We start from the raw sequence: 18590 nt of genomic DNA, 5'->3' as shown, positions 1-18590 counted from the left end.
AGGAAAAAAAAAAAAACAGGACAGTTTCCCCGCCCCTTTTGTATTGATTGACACGCGTTCTAGCCTATCGAGTTTCTTGTTCACGCTTCCGCCTTTGCGCAGGCTTTACATTTGATTGACAGGATCAGGGAACCAATCAGCGTCGTAGGAAAGCTTTTGCCCCAATCAAGGTCGGACAATGGCTCCGTCAGGGAGAGTTTAGTTTTGTTTATGCAGCGGTGTTCATCCTGCAGAGCCGCTGGGGCTCAGATTAACCGCTGGGGTTTTGTTTGGTGGATGTGAATGAAGGCTTGTCCGCGGGGATGAGTGACCTGGGATGAAAAGGTAAATGCCGGAGAATGATGAACTCGGTTTGGGATCTTGCTCTGGGATCCAGTCCTGTCAGTAATCCCGGAGCTGCAGCTTCCCGAGCTGTACATGTCGAGCTCACATCACAGCAGGTAACCCGAACATGACAGGGGGAAAATAAATATAAAAATATGGGTGGCGGGCATAGTTTATTTTATTTTTAGAATGCAGCGGTTGAGTTGAGCTGAGTTTACAAATCAGTTTTTATTCGCCTTGGTCACATGTCTGATCCCATCCTTCTCATCCCCGGGCCTTGACGTGCCGAGCTAACTGAATTAGCATCCGTTATTTATTAAGCGCTCGTTTTAAATATTCAGCTTGGACTCGGTGCAGATTTGTCCTGACACCCGATAATAATAATAATAATAATAATAATAATAATAAAACCCCACCCGGCTGTGTCAGGAGGGCAGGTCACGGTGTGTTCGGATTTAATTTAATAAGTAATAAAGCTGTAACTCATGAAAGTTCCCTCCACGCTGTTTTTTTTAACACATGAAAGCGAAAGATGAGAAGTTGAGCGAAGTTAGCTTACAGTAACGCACGCTAACTCCATCAGGACAGCTTTCAGTGGCTGGTTTTATTTTCTATTGAACTGAAGAGTTCTGAGTGGGTCATGGAGACAGTTTGCGACACCACTGAGCTGCTTTCAGACTCTGACAGGAAGCTGCACACAGCCGCGTCTGGCTCGCGCTTTATATACTGCCGCACTGCTGTACGGCTCATTTGATTGGCTCGTTAAGTCAAGTTTATTTGCATAGCGCTTTTAACGATAAACACTGTCGCAAAGCATCTTTACAGAATTTGAACGACTTTAAACATGAGCTAACTCTGTCCCTAATCTGTCCCCAACGAGGAAAAACTCCCTCAGACGACATGAGGAGGAAACCTCGAGACTCTAAAGGGAACCCATCCTCATTTGGGCAACAACAGACGACATGACTAAAACATTAAAGTGCACATCACGGGTAAATTCAGGAGCAAGATCAATGTAATTCTCCTATTTTATATTCAACTTTGGTCAAATATCTGTCACATTCTGCATTTTGTGCATTTTTTTTTTTTACCTTGCGCAATACCAGAACAATTCAGTTGAAATCAAGCCATTTGAGGCGAATTGGTCCGCCTCTGAAAAAACTCGGCATTTGGATTTCCCGGCAAACACTGATTTTCGTGACGTCGCGTGCGGGACGCCTCCGTCTGAATCCTACGTCAGCGCTGGTTTGTTTATGAGAAAACGACCTGGTGGTTTTCTGCAAATTTCTTCAACGTTATCACATAATTATTAAAATGGTTAACAGATGTATCGTAGGAGGGTGTAGCAACACCAATCTTGATGGGATTAGTACTCATCGTTTCCCAAAAGACCGGACAATGAGAGAGAAACGGGAGCGCTTGGTCTACACAGGCTGTGCACTGAAACCGTGCAAAGCTCGCTCGGCCTGCTGGCGCTTCCGCAGGTAACGTCACGAATCTGGCTCCAGACTCCCTTGGGATTTTTCCACACGCGTTTTATTTTATTTTTTTCTGTTGTAGACAGATGGCCTTGTGTAAAATTACCCTTCTGGATGAGTGTGTAAAGGGACAGACTTTCATATATAAATAAAAAAAAACGAGTGAATATTAAAAGTGAGTGAAGTGAATATTAAAATCTCCGACAACTAAAGCTTTGTCTAAGGAAATAATCAGATCTGAGAGAAAATCTGCAAATTCAGAAAGAAACTCAGAATATGGCCCCGGGGGCCTGTAAATAATAAGTAACGGAATTAACTGGGTAGACTTATTTTTCGATGCTACATACACATTATGTTGGTATGAAGAACTTCAAATGTATTAAATTTATAACCAGGTTTGTGTGTTACACCTAGATAATCATTATAAATAACGGCGATGCCGCCGCCGCCTCTGCCAGTGAGACGAGGCTGGTGTATATAACTGTATCCAGGAGGACTCGCTTCATTTAATGCTATATATTCATTTGGCTTAATCCATGTTTCAGTTAAACAAAGTACATTAAACTCCTGATCAGTAATGAGTTCATTAACCATTAGCGCTTTAGATGTAAGAGCTGTAATATTTAATAGCCCCACCTTTAGATCAAAGGTGCTGGCAGCAGCTGTACAGTCAGTATGATCTAATTTTATATTGATTAGGTTACTGGAACAAACTCTCTGAATATTTCTACTTTTTTGTTGAGCTCGGGGGACAGACACAGTCTCGATGTAGTGGACCCTGAGTGACGACTCTGTGCAGCTAGCAGACAGTTGGTTTAGCCTGTTCGTCTGCTCCCTGGCCTTGGCTCTGGATTGTCAGAAGTTAACTAGGCCTGTTCTGAGACTATGACCTATGCTGCAGGAAATGAGAGCAGCACCTTCCCGAGTGGGATGGATACCATCCCGCCCTAACAGGCCAGCAGTGCCCTTAAAATTAGCCCAATTATCTATAAAGTCCACTCTGTTTTCAGAGCACCACCTGGACAGCCAGCAGTTCAGTGACCATAACCTGCTGTAAGCTACATCACCACGCCGTATTGGGATGGGGCCAGAGCATACTGCAGCATCGGACATCGCCTTCGCTAATTTAAACACCTCTACAAAGTTACTCTTGGTAACCTCAGACTGACGAAGGCGTATATCATTAGCTCCTGCATGGATAACTATCTTTGAGAACCTGTGCTTGCCTAGGACCCTAAGATTACCTGCTATGTCCGGCGCCCTGGCTCCCGGTATACACCTGACTAAAGCTGCTGGTGCCCCTAAAGGCTGAGCTAATTTCACATGCCGTATGATCGAGTCCCCTATAACCAGAGCTGTTTCAGGTTTCTCAGTGGGTGCATCACTAAGTAGAACAAACCTGTTCGACACGTGATGCGGAGAGGAGTGGTGCTCCCGTGGGTGAGCCTCAGCGGTAGCTTTGGCTCTACGCTTATGCCGCCGAGTCGTCACCCATTCGCCCCGCTGTAAGGGCTCTAATGCCGGAGTTGGGGGATTGCTAACTCCACCTAGGGCATCCAGACTTTCCCCTACAGAAACTACACTGTTCTCATTCTTACTGACCTTCTCTAAAGCCTGGATATGCACTTCTAACACTGTAATCTTCTCTGTCAGAGAGCTCACAAATAAAGCTATCGCTAGCGACAGAGGAAAAATGACTAAACATCCTGCACTCAGCACACTGAACAGGCCATGATGAAAGGATTAATGTACCTTAATCGAAGATCTGTTAATATTAAAGCAGATCCGATGTGGATGGCCTCTGCTCGTGATCTTTACACAGGAGGAAAAGAAAAAAGAAAGCTTCCGGTCTTGGCATTCTTCTGAAAAAAGAGAGGAAAAAAAAAGGAAAGCGAAAGTACAATCAAAAAAAATGAAGAGGATACTGGAAAATTATTTGTAGAAAAAATAAAAAAAGACGAGTAATTAATGCCGGGTGGTGTAGTGGTTAGCTCTGTCGCCTCACAGCAAGAAGGTCCGGGTTCGAGCCCCGTGGCCGGCGAGGGCCTTTCTGTGTGGAGTTTGCATGTTCTCCCCGTGTCCGCATGGGTTTCCTCCGGGTGCTCCGGTTTCCCCCACAGTCCAAAGACATGCAGGTTAGGTTAACTGGCGACTTGTCCGGGGTGTACCCCGCCTTTCGCCCGTAGTCAGCTGGGATAGGCTCCTGCTTGCCTGCGACCCTGTAGAACAGGATAAAGTGGCTAGAGATGATGAGATGAGTAATTAACGCCAACACTTGCAGAAAAAAGACTCTTCGCAAACAACTCGGGAACCAGGAAGTGCGTAGCACAGAATGCACATGCGCAACCCAATCACCAATCGTCGCTCATTAGAGCGCGAGCGTTCAGGAGAGTTTTTAAGAAGCTGTTACTCGGTGTCATTTTCTCTCAGGATGGTCAGGTCGTTATCCTCCTCAAATAAACAAGCTGCGAATGTAAAGATTGCACAAGTTTTGTAGATTTTGTTTTGAATAACAAACACCGCAGTGTTAAGTCTCACACAAACCGCTCAAAGTGAGTATAAATCAAAATGTAGTGTCAATTAAATGCTCATAAATGGAATCGGTATCTGTCGCGTGCCCACTTTTGAACGCTGAGGACGTGACCGGAACTGTCGTCATCATGGCGAGCAGGAACTAATTAATTCACTAACTCACCTGAGCGAGTGCACTAAGCGCGATTTTTGCACAAATCAGGACATGACCTGATTATTAGCTTCGCTAGCTAACAAATGAATCAGGTTGTCAGAGTAAAGCTAGCCTGCTGTTAGCATGTTTATCAGAGTAACTTTTCAGTCAGCAAAATTGTTAATTATGCTGACTTATTCTTTAATTATTGTTTGGTTAAATACCAACTTGTCGCCATATATCGTGCATTACATAAGAGTTACATGCCTTAGGGCACTTACTTAATATATGATTTATGTCAATAGTTCCCTCAAACTGGTCTAGAATGTTAGTATTTTTCTGACCCTACAGTACTGTTGAGTTCTGGATGTACTAAAGGAGGCATATTTAAATAATATTGGCTGGCGTAGAGTGGCGTGTCGGATATATTCCATTCAGCTAGCATGATATTGAACGGAATATATCTGATAAACCACGAAAAAAGCCAGCCAATGTTATTTAAGTATTTTATTATTATACATACAAACTCTTCGTTATCAGCATTCTCAGATGCCTCTTTTCCACCAAATCAGTTCCAGGGCTGGTTCGGGGCCGCTGCTGGTGCTGGTTCACAACTCGTTCAACTCGCGAGCCAGCTGAGAACCAGTTTGCTTTTCCATAGCTCGCGGTGCTAAAGGAAGCCACGTCAGTTACGTCGCTGTATACGTCAGTTACGTCGCTACGTTTGCATAAACCTTGGCGTGAATATCGAAGCAAAAACAACACAGAAGAAGCAGCAGCAACAACAACAATAATAATAATAATGGATGACTTCGCGTTTGTACAGCTGCTGCTTCTCGTCGCTTAAAAATGGCGACCTTTCGCGGTCTTGTTATTGCTGTTGGTCTTAACAACTCCGCCCCCCTGCTGACGTAAGCGGTTCTTTCCTCTGGCCCAGCAGAGAGTTGGTGCTAGCCTGGAACCGGTTTTTCTGGCCCAGAGCCAGTTCTTTGTCAGTGGAAACAGAAAACCCGGTTCCAAACTAAGCACTGGCCCCGAACCAGCCCGGGAACTGCTTTGGTGGAAAAGGGGCAACTGGCCAATGCTAGCTTACCCGCTACTTGGTGCTGTTAGCGTGGCAGTCCAGTTACCTACCAACCGGTGTAGTGTTAGCGAAGGCCAATGCTTGCGCAGTCAAGCAGAATATTATTTTCCCTGTGTAATTTTACTTGGGTACTTTTAAAATCAACATCAACAGCTATACACGACGGCGCGACCTGGGCAAACAAAATTCTATCAATCTTCCACTTTTAACGAAGCAAACCTGGCGGCCATGTTTGTTTACAAATTGTCACTGTTGCTCGCTAATGCGGAAGTTTTACATCTCTGACGTGCGACATCGTGTTGTCTTGACAGCATGCAATATTGTAACAATACTCAACGTACATTCTTCTTTGGGTACGGTGGCATAATATACGTATGGTAAGCGATATGCTATCAATATCGCATGCTATCAATAAACCCACCAGAAAGGAATAGAATACGTTTTTATTCCATGGAAAAAGTGGCGTGTGGGTGTGGTGTAATTCTAATGAGCTCCCTGCCCCGCCCCTCCTCTTTTGACCTCAGGAAGGGAGAGAAACCTGAGGCTTGTTGAATCACACGTTTTCTGAAATAAGCAGCAAAAATAAACTGACTGGGTTTTTATTTCAGAGCTGGTGGGCACTCAGATGTGCGTGTGTATTTATTTATAAAATGTACCCTTTAAGTTTTCTGACCTCTGCAGGATAGAGGAGTTTACGCTTTCGTCGTTTGTCAGTAAAGCCCGGTGTGCATGGGCGATATTTTTCCATCGCTTGGTCGTGCAACTTTTTGATGCAAGCGAAAAATTGCTTTGTGTGCGGATATTTGTGACGGCGGGGGGTGGGTTTGTTGCTTGCGACAGATCACAGGTATCAAACATGCTTGATATTCTGCGACAAATCACCAGTCGCTGACTTGCTGCAAAGATATCGCTTCATGTGCGTGTCTTTGCGATAACGAAGCGATCATTTCCAAAGGCTAAGCCAATCCCCTTCCGCGAAGTAGTCACATGATCTCCATGTGACTTGCATCCCCCTCCCCAAATTGCCCATTGGATGCAAATAATGCGCACATGCAGCTACCTGAGAGGGGAAACCCGCATCCAAAAATTGCAGTACGCTTACGCCGAGTGCACGCTGCGCTTAACATGACAAGCTGCAGGATGGTGAAGGAATGGCTGTTTATACAGGTAGTCGTCGACTTACGACTGCGTTTGGTTACGACTGACCGATCGTAAACCGATCTGGTCGTAAGTCGGCCTGTGTTAAATGAACGTCAGTATATTGTGATGTGTAATGATATTGTAATCATCTTAGTCTTATTTTATCGACATTTTCTTATTTCATTACCTTGGCTCATTATTTGGTTTAAGTCAAACACTGCATACTACACTGCGCACAGTACAATTCGTTTAATATGTGCAAAACAAAAAATACGAAATACAGGTGTGAAAAATAATAGAAAACGTTTTAGTTTGAAACAAACCAAAATACAAATGTAAAACATAGCAAAATACAAAACTTAGTGACCGCTGGCATCGCTGGTGCTTGGCTGTGGGTCGTCTACGTCATCATCAGCTGTTGCAGCGCTCGGGCTGGCGGGAGGATTTGCTCGTTTCGTAAACCAGGAGCTGGGGCGGAAACTGTTGTTCGCTCAGCTGGGAAACACTTGCTGGTCATAACCAGACGGTTGTAAAGTTGATCAGTCGTAAGTCGCATAGGTCGTAAGTCGACGACTACCTGTAGTTGCTATAATGTAAGTGACAGCAGGAACTAACTTGTTTCACAAACATTAAATGTAACCATCAACGGATAAAAAGTACAATATGTTCTTTAATAAATAAATAAACAAAATGTTGGTAAATTGCCGTGGTATGAGTGGAAGTGAACACTTTTTTTTTTTTTTTGTTGCATGTTCTGAGAGTGTAATAGTACAGGTAGTTCACTTCAGGGTGGTGACCGTGACACTTACTGTCGGTATAGTTATCACAAGCCAAGTGTGTTTCTGATGGGAAGTTGTGATTTTCTTGTTTGAATAAAAGTTTAGTTATGTAGCGTTGAATCTAATTTCAGTACAAGAAAGGGAAGATGTTTTCTCATGTTTTTGACTGTAGGAAGTGCTTGTTCCTCAGTCTGTTATCTCGGACGTGAGGGAAATCTGCATGGACGTGTGTGTGATCACACCTCTGTAAACCTGCTGAACTGCTCATCATTCGACTGGGTTCTGTTGTGCAATAAAATTTTTTATTTTTTTGGCGCTCTTTCATTATGGAGCAAGCCTGAAGGGAAAACGAGTGTGACCTGAAATCTAAACAAGTTCCATTCGGGAATGTTGGAGGAAATTCGAAGCAGGACGAGGAAAAGGGGGGGAAAAATCCCCCAAAACAGCAGACAGAACGAAAGTTTCATCTGTAGCATGTTTTAAGTTTCTCAGCAAGTGACTTTAAGAGCACCGTGATACGCCATGTCTGTCCCAGTCCTGCCTGTGTGTATAATATTATATTATATTTTATATTATATTAGAGTGCTATGGTGTGTTCAGTCACATTTTTAACCTTTAAATGAAAAAGGGTGTGTTCAGTGTTTAAAAAGAATACAGAAAATGAAGCAGAATAAACATTTAGCCAATTTTACTGTTTTCTATTGCTATAAAAATACTGATGTGATATCTTAACAAAAATTGTACCTTAATTTTTCATTATCAATATTTATAATGTCGTATCAAAGTAGATATATAACCCTTTTTGCTTTCTGTTTTCCTAATATGGTCCTTTTTTATTTGTTTTTTTGGCCATGACTCAAATCACACACTGTAACACTCAAGACTGGTGAGATGTTCATTAATTAAACAGATTTTGTCCCTTTTTTGAGGTTTTTCCATGTTACAGAATTAGAACTCAAGTTGTTTCGATGTAGAGCCCGAAGCAGAGTGAACACCCCCCCCCCCCCCCCCCCCCCCTTCCCCAAATAGGAGGCTAAGAACCCAAAATTATCAGATGAACCCATAAATTGCACATCACGGGTAAATTCAGGAGCGAGATCAATGTAATTCTCCTATTTTATATTAAACTTTGGTCAAATATCTGTAACATATATATTTTGCATTTTGTGCAATTTTTTTACCTTGTGCAACACCAGAACAATTCAGCTGAAATCAAGCCATTTGAGGCGAATTGGTCCGCCTCTGAAAAAACTTGGCATTTGGATTTCCCGGCAAACATTGATTTTCGTGGCGTCACGTGCGGGACGCCTCCTTCTGAATCCTACGTCAGCGCTGGTTTGTTTATGAGAAAACGACCTGGTGGTTTTCTGCAAACTTCTTCGACGTTATCGTGTAATTATTAAAATGGTTAACAGATGTATCGTAGGAGGGTGTAGCAACACCAATCTTGATGGGATTAGCACTCATCGTTTCCCAAAAGACCGGACAATGAGAGAGAAATGATGAGAGAACGCTTGGTGTACACAGGCTGTGCACTGAAACAGTGTAAAGCTCGCGCAGCCTGCTGACGCTTCCGCAGGTAACGTCACGAATCTGGCTCCAGACTCCCTTGGGATTTTTCCAGACGTTATTTATTTTATTTTTTTCTGCTGTAGACAGATGGCCTTGTGCAAAATTACCCTTCTGGATGAGTGTGTAAAGGGACAGACTTTCATATAAAAAAAAAAAAAAATTGGTCTAGAATATGCACTTTAAAGAGCCCCTTTTTCTAAAAGTGTACCGAGTACCAAAAGGCTGACTGTTCAGCTCCTGACAGGCTCTAGGTGTGAAGAAGAAAATGAAATAATGAGTAATAATTTGGAGTTTTGGAGGAAAACAAAGGCTCTTTCGGGGATCATTGTGGAATTAAGGGTTCTGAGCTTCCTGTAAAAGCGTTGAACTTGGAAAAACATCCTGTTGTGTTTAAGGATTCCGTCAGAGGAACAACTGAAGGACCTTTAATGGTTAAACATTTTTTTACGAGCGTCCTGATGCTTACAAAAGGAAGGCCTGTGTGTGAAAAGAAAAAAAGGGTGTGTTCAGTGACACTTGTTTAACAGGGAGCGGGGACAGATGAGGGAAATGTAGTGTATATTTTAGCTTGGTGTCCGAAGGGTATTGTTTGTGATGTCACAAAGCGTACTACGCCATAATTTACCCTAATGTTATATTTCAAAGTTTACCAATAGATACACGACTTTACCACCAGAACTGGAGCACTGTTTATAATATCTATCTGGTACAAACAGAGTTTATTTAATTTTGGGGCGGGGCGATGTGACAAAATACAAGATATTGAAAATATCTATTTTCAAATGTGTCATGTAATTTAGAGAAGAGACTGAAACAAAGGTGCTGCATTAAAACTGTAGAAGTAAATAACCTGTAAACTCTTTCACTCGTAATATTAGTTGTTCCAGGTTGATGATTCACGATTGTTAATGAACACTTGTGGTCTTGTGACACATGGGACTCTTTAACACATCAATTTCCCAATAAGCGAAAACAGAATGCGATGACTGACTGCTTCAGCAGAGACTCAGATTGTTGGCGCGCCCGCGTCTAAGACGCACTATTTCGAATAATGAACGCATTGTCGAGAGGGGCAGGGGCCAATATAGACGCGAGCATTTTATACCCTATTTGGAGCGTTTCGTGGGGTATTACTTGACTTCCTGGTCTCAATATCGAAAATCTTGCACAAATATGCAACTTCCAACATAATTATCTGGATATTCAACAGATTTCAGCATCGGATGAATTTGTTTTGACCGCCGCCATATTAAATATACGTCGGACCCATTCGCGTATTTACGCCGCCCTGTTTGTAGCGTCCCAAGCGAGTAAAACCTGATCCAAGTCTTTCACTAGGTGGCGTCTTAGGGTCTATGCACGAATATTCGAAAGAGACAAGAAAACATGGATAAGAAAAAAAAAAAGAAAAAATACATCTATTTTGTCATTTTTCGGCAGAAAGAGAGTACATTCACCTGAAAAAACTGATACCCCTGATACCCAAGGTAATTAGTCATACTAGATTTACAACAACAACTACTGCAACATCAACTACTACAACAGCTACTACTACTGGTGACGACTACTACTACTACTATAGACCTATACCAAACTGAAAACAAGTTAATAAAATAAATTAATGAAATTAGAAGTAGAGATGATTAGAGACGAGCAGAATTAGACTGTCACAGCATGCAAAAAACAAACCCATTCTTGTGCTATAATTTACAAGGAAGAGATAATATACAGTGGTGCTTGAAAGTTTGTGAACCCTTTAGAATTTTCTCTATTTCTGCATAAATATGACCTAAAACATCATCAGATTTTCACACAAGTCCTAAAAGTAGATAAAGAGAACCCAGTTAAACAAATGAGACAAAAATATTATACTTGGTCATTTATTTATTGAGGAAAATGATCCAATATTACATATCTGTGAGTGGCAAAAGTATGTGAACCTCTAGGATTAGCAGTTAATTTGAAGGTGAAATTAGAGTCAGGTGTTTTCAATCAATGGGATGACAATCAGGTGTGAGTGGGCACCCTGTTTTATTTAAAGAACAGGGATCTATCAAAGTCTGATCTTCACAACACATGTTTGTGGAAGTGTATCATGGCATGAAGAAAGGAGATTTCTGAGGACCTCAGAAAAAGCGTTGTTGATGCTCATCAGGCTGGAAAAGGTTACAAAACCATCTCTAAAGAGTTTGGACTCCACCAATCCACAGTCAGACAGATTGTGTACAAATGGAGGAAATTCAAGACCATTGTTACCCTCCCCAGGAGTGGTCCACCAACAAAGATCACTCCAAGAGCAAGGCATGTAATAGTCGGTGAGGTCACAAAGGACCCCAGGGTCACTTCTAAGCAACTGAAGGCCTCTCTCACATTGGCTAATGTTAATGTTCATGAGTCCACCATCAGGAGAACACTGAACAACAATGGTGTGCATGGCAGGGTTGCAATGAGAGAGCCACTGCTCTTCAAAAGAACATTGCTGCTCATCTGCAGTTTACTAAAGATAACATGGACAAGCCAGAAGGCTATTGGAAAAATGTTTTGTGTGAGGATGAGACCAAAATAGAACTTTTTGGTTTAAATGAGAAGCGTTATGTTTGGAGAAAGGAAAAGACTGCATTCCAGCATAAGAACCTTATCCCATCTGTGAAACATGGTGGTGGTAGTATCATGGTTTGGGCCTGTTTTGCTGCATCTGGGCCAGGACGGCTTGCCATCATTGATGGAACAATGAATTCTGAATTATACCAGCGAATTCTAAAGGAAAATGTCAGGACATCTGTCCATGAACTGAATCTCAAGAGGAGGTGGGTCATGCAGCAAGACAACGACCCGAAGCACACAAGTCGTTCTACCAAAGAATGTTTAAAGAAGTTAATGTTTTGGAATGGCCAAGTCAAAGTCCTGACCTTAATCCAATGGAAATGTTGTGGAAGGACCTGAAGCGAGCAGTTCATGTGAGGAAACCCACCAACATCCCAGAGCTGAATCTGTTCTGTATGGAGGAACGGGCTAAAATTCCTCCAAGCCGGTGTGCAGGACTGATCAACAGTTACCGCAAACGTTTAGTTGCACTTATTGCTGCACAAGGGGGTCACACCAGATACTGAAAGCAAAGGTTCACATACTTTTGCCACTCACAGATATGTAATATTGGATCATTTTCCTCAATAAATAAACGACCAAGTATAATATTTTTGTCCCATTTGTGTAACTGGGTTCTCTTTATCTACTTTTAGGACTTGTGTGAAAATCTGATGATGTTTTAGGTCATATTTATGCAGAAATATAGAAAATTCTAAAGGGTTCACAAACTTTCAAGCACCACTGTAGATGTGATATATAGTGGCCTGTGATTGAATTCCAAAATATTGCCACTGATTAAACAATATCTCAATATATTTGGTTGAAGCATTGATTTTTGTCATCTACATTGCCTCATATGGCTTCTAATACCAAAAAAAACAGAATTGAGAAGAAAAAAACAGCCCCTGGGCTGCCCCAGCTGTTCATTGGGCTCACTAGGTTTGCTTCAACTGAAGGATAATCACTGGGCCCCCCATTGTAGAAATGGGCCCCTGTTTTTTCCCAGGAGGGGCCCTGTGGGCCCCTTGACCTGCAAAACAATCTGAGTCTCTGCTTCAGGGTCTGAATTTTGAGAGGAGCTGTAATGTAAAACCTGTCTACAGATCACTTTTTTTTTTTTTTTTTTATTAATATATATAAAGTTCCTGACTGTGGTCCATGCTGTACAAAGTTTTGGCACCCTCCCTCAAATAGTGTTCCCGCTCCCCTTTTCACTGATGAGGTAGAGGGTGCCAATACTTCATGCATCCTAACACTCGTTAGTCAGTCATAATGCATGGATGAAGTGATGTGTATGCAGGCATGACATTACAGAAAGCCTCAGAAATCTGACCATTCAGCCTTCCATGATGTTGGCTGGATTAGGAAATTTACGGTGTGTTCAAGTTTCCTCTGCGTCACAGAATCACACCGACTCGTTTATAAGGGAGCGAGAGATTTGTCCATGAACGGTGTTGAAAGGTAGAGCTGAAATACTGGCCCCGAGTGAAGGTATAAAACCAAAACCGGACGCTATCGGCAGACTTAACAATAGGAGCGTTTGTGTGAGTGGTGTTTAATCCTTTAGCAAACCCCGTGACTCGGATTTGGCCCGGGGGGCGGTCAGGTGAGACCTCGGCAATGGAGTCCCTCTCGCTGTCTGTCTCTCTCACACACACTTGTGGTCTCTTGTCGTTTCCTCACACAACTCTGTAAAATGTGTTCTCTGAGGAGTCATTGTTCTCCAAGTTTCCTCTTCGATTTCTCTGTAGACTGGATCAGGCTGACGTCCCGCTTCTCTCCAGCGTCCAACAGTGAGGTCATGAATGTGTTCAGTTTTATAGTGACGCGTGCTTCTACAAAGACACACACACAGACAGGAGGAGGCTTGTTTTAGTGCATTGGTTCTACACTGGCCTCGTCTCAGTAATGAAGCCCTCACTACGTTCTAGTAGCCGCATAAAGTGGATACAATTCTTCGACACCTGAATAATGCATCGTTGCTTCATCAAGGCATTCAGTGTTCGTATTTGAACTCCTTTTCTGAATGACCCAGAGAGCTAAAAGCGAACGAGCGAGACCTGACTTGGGGAGTGAAAACTGAAGCAGCGAGTCAGCGAAAGCTGATGCAGAGTGCTTAAGTTAACATCGTGAGCGAAAGCTGACCTGAGCAAGGAAGCTTTAATCTAGAAAGTGAAATCTCGCAAGTCTAAGACAGACGGCTGTTAATCATGTGTGCTGCTCATTAGAACATCAGGCCACGCCCAGTAGGACAGTCTGCCTTGGTTTGGTTTTTGTGTTGTCATGTTTTTCTTTCTTTTTCCACAGAGGCGTTTGCGGCACCTGAGGAGCATCGCTGCGAGGAACATTGTGAACAGAAACCACTCTCCGCTGCTGGACACGTACTTCACGCTGCACTTGTGTTCGGACGATCGCATCTCCAGAGGTGAAACTCTTAACTGTTTTCATTCTTGTCATCTAAACACGAGCTATAACTGATAGCCTGTTAGCAGATCAGCGAAAGCCTGACGGAGGACCCTCGGATGCTAAACGTACCGTATTGCTAACTTTATTATTTTTTTTAATACCATAAGGCAGGGGTGTTCAAATTGATCCATAAAGGGCCGTGTGGCTGCAGGTTTTCATTCCAGCCATGCAGCAGCACCCTGATTTGGCTCATTCAATCAACTGACACACCCACCCTTTAATCAAGGGTGGGTGTGGCTGCAAGTATTTGACTGTGTGAAGACAGTTCAGTTGATTGAATGAGCCAAGTCAGGTGTGCTGCTGCATGGCTGGAATGAAAACCTGCAGCCACAAGGCCCTTTATGGATCAATTTGAACACCCCTGCCATAAGGTATGAGGTTTTTTTTGGGGGTGGGGTGTTGGAGTGTCTGATTATAATTTCATCAAAGTAAATTCTGTATTAAAATTACTAAATAAGCAAATGCCGTTACAGTCCATGAAACATAGGAAGTATGAGAAGAAAACAGTAAATCAGAAAGCTGCGCATGTAAAGCCAATTACGTAACTGACGTAACTTGCGTTGGACTGATGGAAATCCTTGCGCGTGCAGTGAAGTGCAGCCAGCAGCAGATAATGGCGCGCAGCCAATTGGCTTTACGTGCGCAGCTTTCTGATTTACTGTTTTCTTCTCATACTTCCTATGTTTCATGGACTGTAACGGCATTTGCTTATTTCGTAATTTTAATACAGAATTTACTTTGATGAAATTATAATCAGACACTCCAACGCCCCCCCCCCCCCCCCAAAAAAAAACAACTCATCGGATCTGCACGATTCACACAAGTCCCCCAGACAGCCGTGAAAAAGGCGGCATCCGCCAAAAGGCACGCCGTTTGCATCCATGCTTGTTCACTTGATGTTTACTGCCCCGCCCTGTTAACTGATTGACAGCTCAGATTCTCCCACTGTTCTGAAACCAGAGTTGGTTTCAGACGATCTTCAGAAGAAGGAATTAGTAGTTTGGGATACAGCCAACGATCGTGTGTGCGCGTACACACATACACACGATTCAGTTTAGTGAAGAGCTGCTGAGAAACCATGTAACTTCCCAGGAAAATGTTGGCATGTGGATAAAGAGATGTGGTGATAAGCGAGGATAAAAACAGCCTGGGATAAACAATGATGTTGCAGATGTGTACAGAAACGATCCAACTTGTCCTTTCTTCTCTTCCTGTTTCAGATTTTTACAAGAGCGAGGTGATCCGAGACTCGCTGGTGAGTACACGCAGTAGGACTTCATGCCGCTGTGACTCACAAGCTCTTTAATCAGCGATACACAGAAATCAGATTAGAAATTGGACATCAGACTGAAGCTCGGTTACACAGGCGAGCGTTTCAAACCACTGCTGCTTCATTTAATAAATAATCACATCATGTGAAATTGGAGACGGAGCTTTAGTCATTTATTTACATGATAATGGTGTGCTGTGCACATGACATTTCGTTTTTGTTCTCCGCAGCAGACTAAATCTGCAAGCTGGCTGTACATCTGACCTGCACCTCTTCTGTCTTTGTCCTTTTGTTTTTATCAGTTTCCTCACCACCTTCCTGTTGTTTACACACACACACACACACACACACACACACACATGAACGACCATTTCTCCATCTCACTTTCACCTCCTCTAACCTCGATTGTCTTTTCTACCCTCTAACTTCCCCTTTCTCTTTCTCAACTGAACTGAATGTCTCGTCTCGTCTTCTTCCGCTTTATCCGGGACCGGGTCGCGGAGGCAGCAGTCTAAGCAGGGAAGCCCAAACTTCCCTTTCCCCAGACACCTCGGCCAGCTCCTCGGGAAGAACACCGAGGCGTTCCCAGGCCAGCCGAGAGACATAGTCCCTCCAGCGTGTCCTGGGTCTTCCCCGGGGCCTCCTCCCGGGGGGACATGCCTGGAACACCTCCCCAGGGAGGCGTCCAGGAGGCATCCGAAAAAGATGCCCGAGCCACCTCAGCTGATTCCTCTCGATGTGGAGCAGCAGCGGCTCTACTCCGAGCTCCTCCCGAGTGACTGTGCTTCTCACCCTATCTCTAAGGGAGCGCCCAGCCACCCTGCGAAGGAAACTCATTTCGGCCGCTTGTATCCGCGATCTTGTCCTTTCGGTCATTACCCAAAGCTCATGACCATAGGTGAGAGTCGGAACGTAGATCGACCGGTAAATTGAGAGCTTCGCCTTTTGGCTCAGCTCCTTCTTCACCACAACGGACCGGTAAAGCGACCGCATCACTGCGGAGGCTGCACCGATCCGCCTGTCGATCTCACGCTCCATCCTTCCCTCACTCGTGAACAAGATCCCGAGATACTTAAACTCCTCCACTTGAGGCAGAACTTCTCCACCAACCTGGAGAGGGCAAGCCACCCTTTTCCGGTCGAGAACCATGGCCTCGGACTTGGAGGTGCTGATTCTCATCCCAGCCGCTTCACACTCGACTGCAAACCGCCCCAGTGCATGCTGAAGGTCCTGGTTTGAAGAAGCCAACAGGACAACATCATCCGCAAAAAGCAGAGATGAAATCCTGTGGTTCCCAAACAGGATTCCTTCTGGCCCCTGGCTGCGCCTAGAAATTCTGTCCATAAAAATTATGAACAGAACCGGTGACAAAGGGCAGCCCTGCCGGAGTCCAACATGCACTGGGAACAGGTCTGACTTACTGCCGGCAATGCGAACCAGACTCCTGCTCCGTTCGTACAGGGACCGGACAGCCCTTAGCAAAGAGCCCCGAACCCCATACTCCCGAAGCACCCCCCACAGAATACTACGGGGGACACGGTCGAATGCCTTCTCCAGATCCACAAAGCACATGTGGACTGGTTGGGCAAACTCCCATGAACCCTCGAGCACCCTATGAAGGGTATAGAGCTGGTCCAGTGTTCCGCGACCAGGACGAAAACCGCATTGTTCCTCCTGGATCCGAGGTTCGACTATTGGTCGAATTCTCCTCTCCAGTACCCTGGAGTAAACCTTCCCTGGGAGGCTGAGAAGTGTGATTCCCCTATAATTGGGGCACACTCTCCGGTCCCCTTTCTTAAAAAGAGGGACCACCACCCCAGTCTGCCACTCCAGAGGCACTGTCCCTGACCGCCACGCGATGTTGCAGAGGCGTGTCAACCAAGACAGCCCCACAACATCCAGAGACTTGAGATACTCAGGGCGGATCTCATCCACCCCCGGTGCCTTGCCACCGAGGAGCTTGCAAACCACCTCAGTGACTTCGGCTTGGGTAATGGACGAGTCCACCTCTGAGTCATCAGCCTCAGTCTCCTCAGTGGAAGACATGACGGTGGGATTGAGGAGATCCTCAAAGTATTCCTTCCACCGCCCGACAATGTCCCCAGTCGAGGTCAACAGCTCCCCACCCGCACTGTAAACAGTGTTGGCAGAGTACTGCTTCCCCCTCCTGAGGCGCCGGACGGTTTGCCAGAATTTCTTCGAGGCCGACCGATAGTCCTTCTCCATGGCCTCCCCGAACTCCTCCCAGTTCCGAGTTTTTGCCTCCGCAACTGCCCGAGCTGCAGCACGCCTGGCCTGCCGATACCCGTCAGCTGCCTCGGGAGTCCTGGAGGTTAACATGGCCCGATAGGACTCCTTCTTCAGCTTGACGGCATCCCTTACTTCTGGTGTCCACCACCGGGTTCGGGGATTGCCGCCACGACAGGCACCGGAGACCTTGCGGCCACAGCTCCGAACAGCTGCGTCCACAATGGAGGTAGAGAACATGGTCCACTCAGACTCAATGTCCCCCGCCTCCCTCGGAAGCTGGGAAAAGCTCTCCCGGAGGTGGGAGTTAAAGACCTCCCCGACAGAGTGCTCGGCCAGACGTTCCCAGCAGACCCTCACCATACGTTTGGGCCTGCCAGGTCTGTCCAGCTTCCTCCTCCGCCAGCGGATCCAACTCACCACCAGGTGGTGATCAGTTGACAGCTCAGCCCCTCTCTTCACCCGAGTGTCCAAGACATAGGGCCGGAGATCAGATGAAACGACTACAAGGTCTATCATTGACCTCCGACCTAAGGTGTCCTGGTGCCACGTGCACTTATGGACACCCCTATGCTCGAACATGGTGTTCGTTATGGACAAACCATGACTAGCACAGAAGTCCAATAACAAAACACCACTCGGGTTCAGATCGGGGAGGCCGTTCCTCCCAACCACGCCCCTCCAGGTGTCACTGTCATCTCCCACGTGAGCATTGAAGTCCCCCAGTAACACAATGGAGTCCCCAGTCTGAGCACTCCTCAGTACCTCTCCCAGGGACTCCAAGAAGGCCGGATACTCTATACTGCTATTTGGGCCATAGGCACAAACAACAGCAAGAGCCCTCTCCCCAATCCGAAGGCGCAGCGAGGCGACCCTCTCGTTCACTGGGGTAAACTCCAACACATGGCGGCTGAGCTGGGGAGCTATAAGCAAGCCCACACCAGCCCGCCGCCGCTCACCACGGGTGACTCCAGAGAAG

The 18590-nt window shown here is 45.1% G+C and overlaps 1 protein-coding gene across 2 annotated transcripts in view; it reads left to right on the top strand.

The window, feature by feature from the left end:
* The first annotated feature begins 155 nt into the window (after window positions 1–155).
* The window catches only part of uvrag (UV radiation resistance associated gene), a 107782-nt gene continuing 89347 nt past the window's right edge, over window positions 156–18590 (top strand). For both annotated transcript variants that reach the window (XM_060909138.1, XM_060909137.1), the window contains exons 1-3: window positions 156–440; window positions 13936–14053; window positions 15315–15349. In XM_060909138.1, the coding sequence (XP_060765121.1) occupies window positions 339–440; window positions 13936–14053; window positions 15315–15349 (255 nt within the window). In that variant the 5' untranslated portion in view covers window positions 156–338. The remainder of the gene's footprint in view (window positions 441–13935; window positions 14054–15314; window positions 15350–18590) is intronic.

The sequence above is a fragment of the Neoarius graeffei genome, chromosome 25, assembly GCF_027579695.1.
Source record: "Neoarius graeffei isolate fNeoGra1 chromosome 25, fNeoGra1.pri, whole genome shotgun sequence".
In the NCBI taxonomy this organism is placed as follows: Eukaryota; Metazoa; Chordata; class Actinopteri; order Siluriformes; family Ariidae; genus Neoarius; species Neoarius graeffei.
The sequence above is the reverse complement of the archived record's forward strand: the minus strand, read 5'-3'. Positions and strand labels throughout refer to the sequence as shown.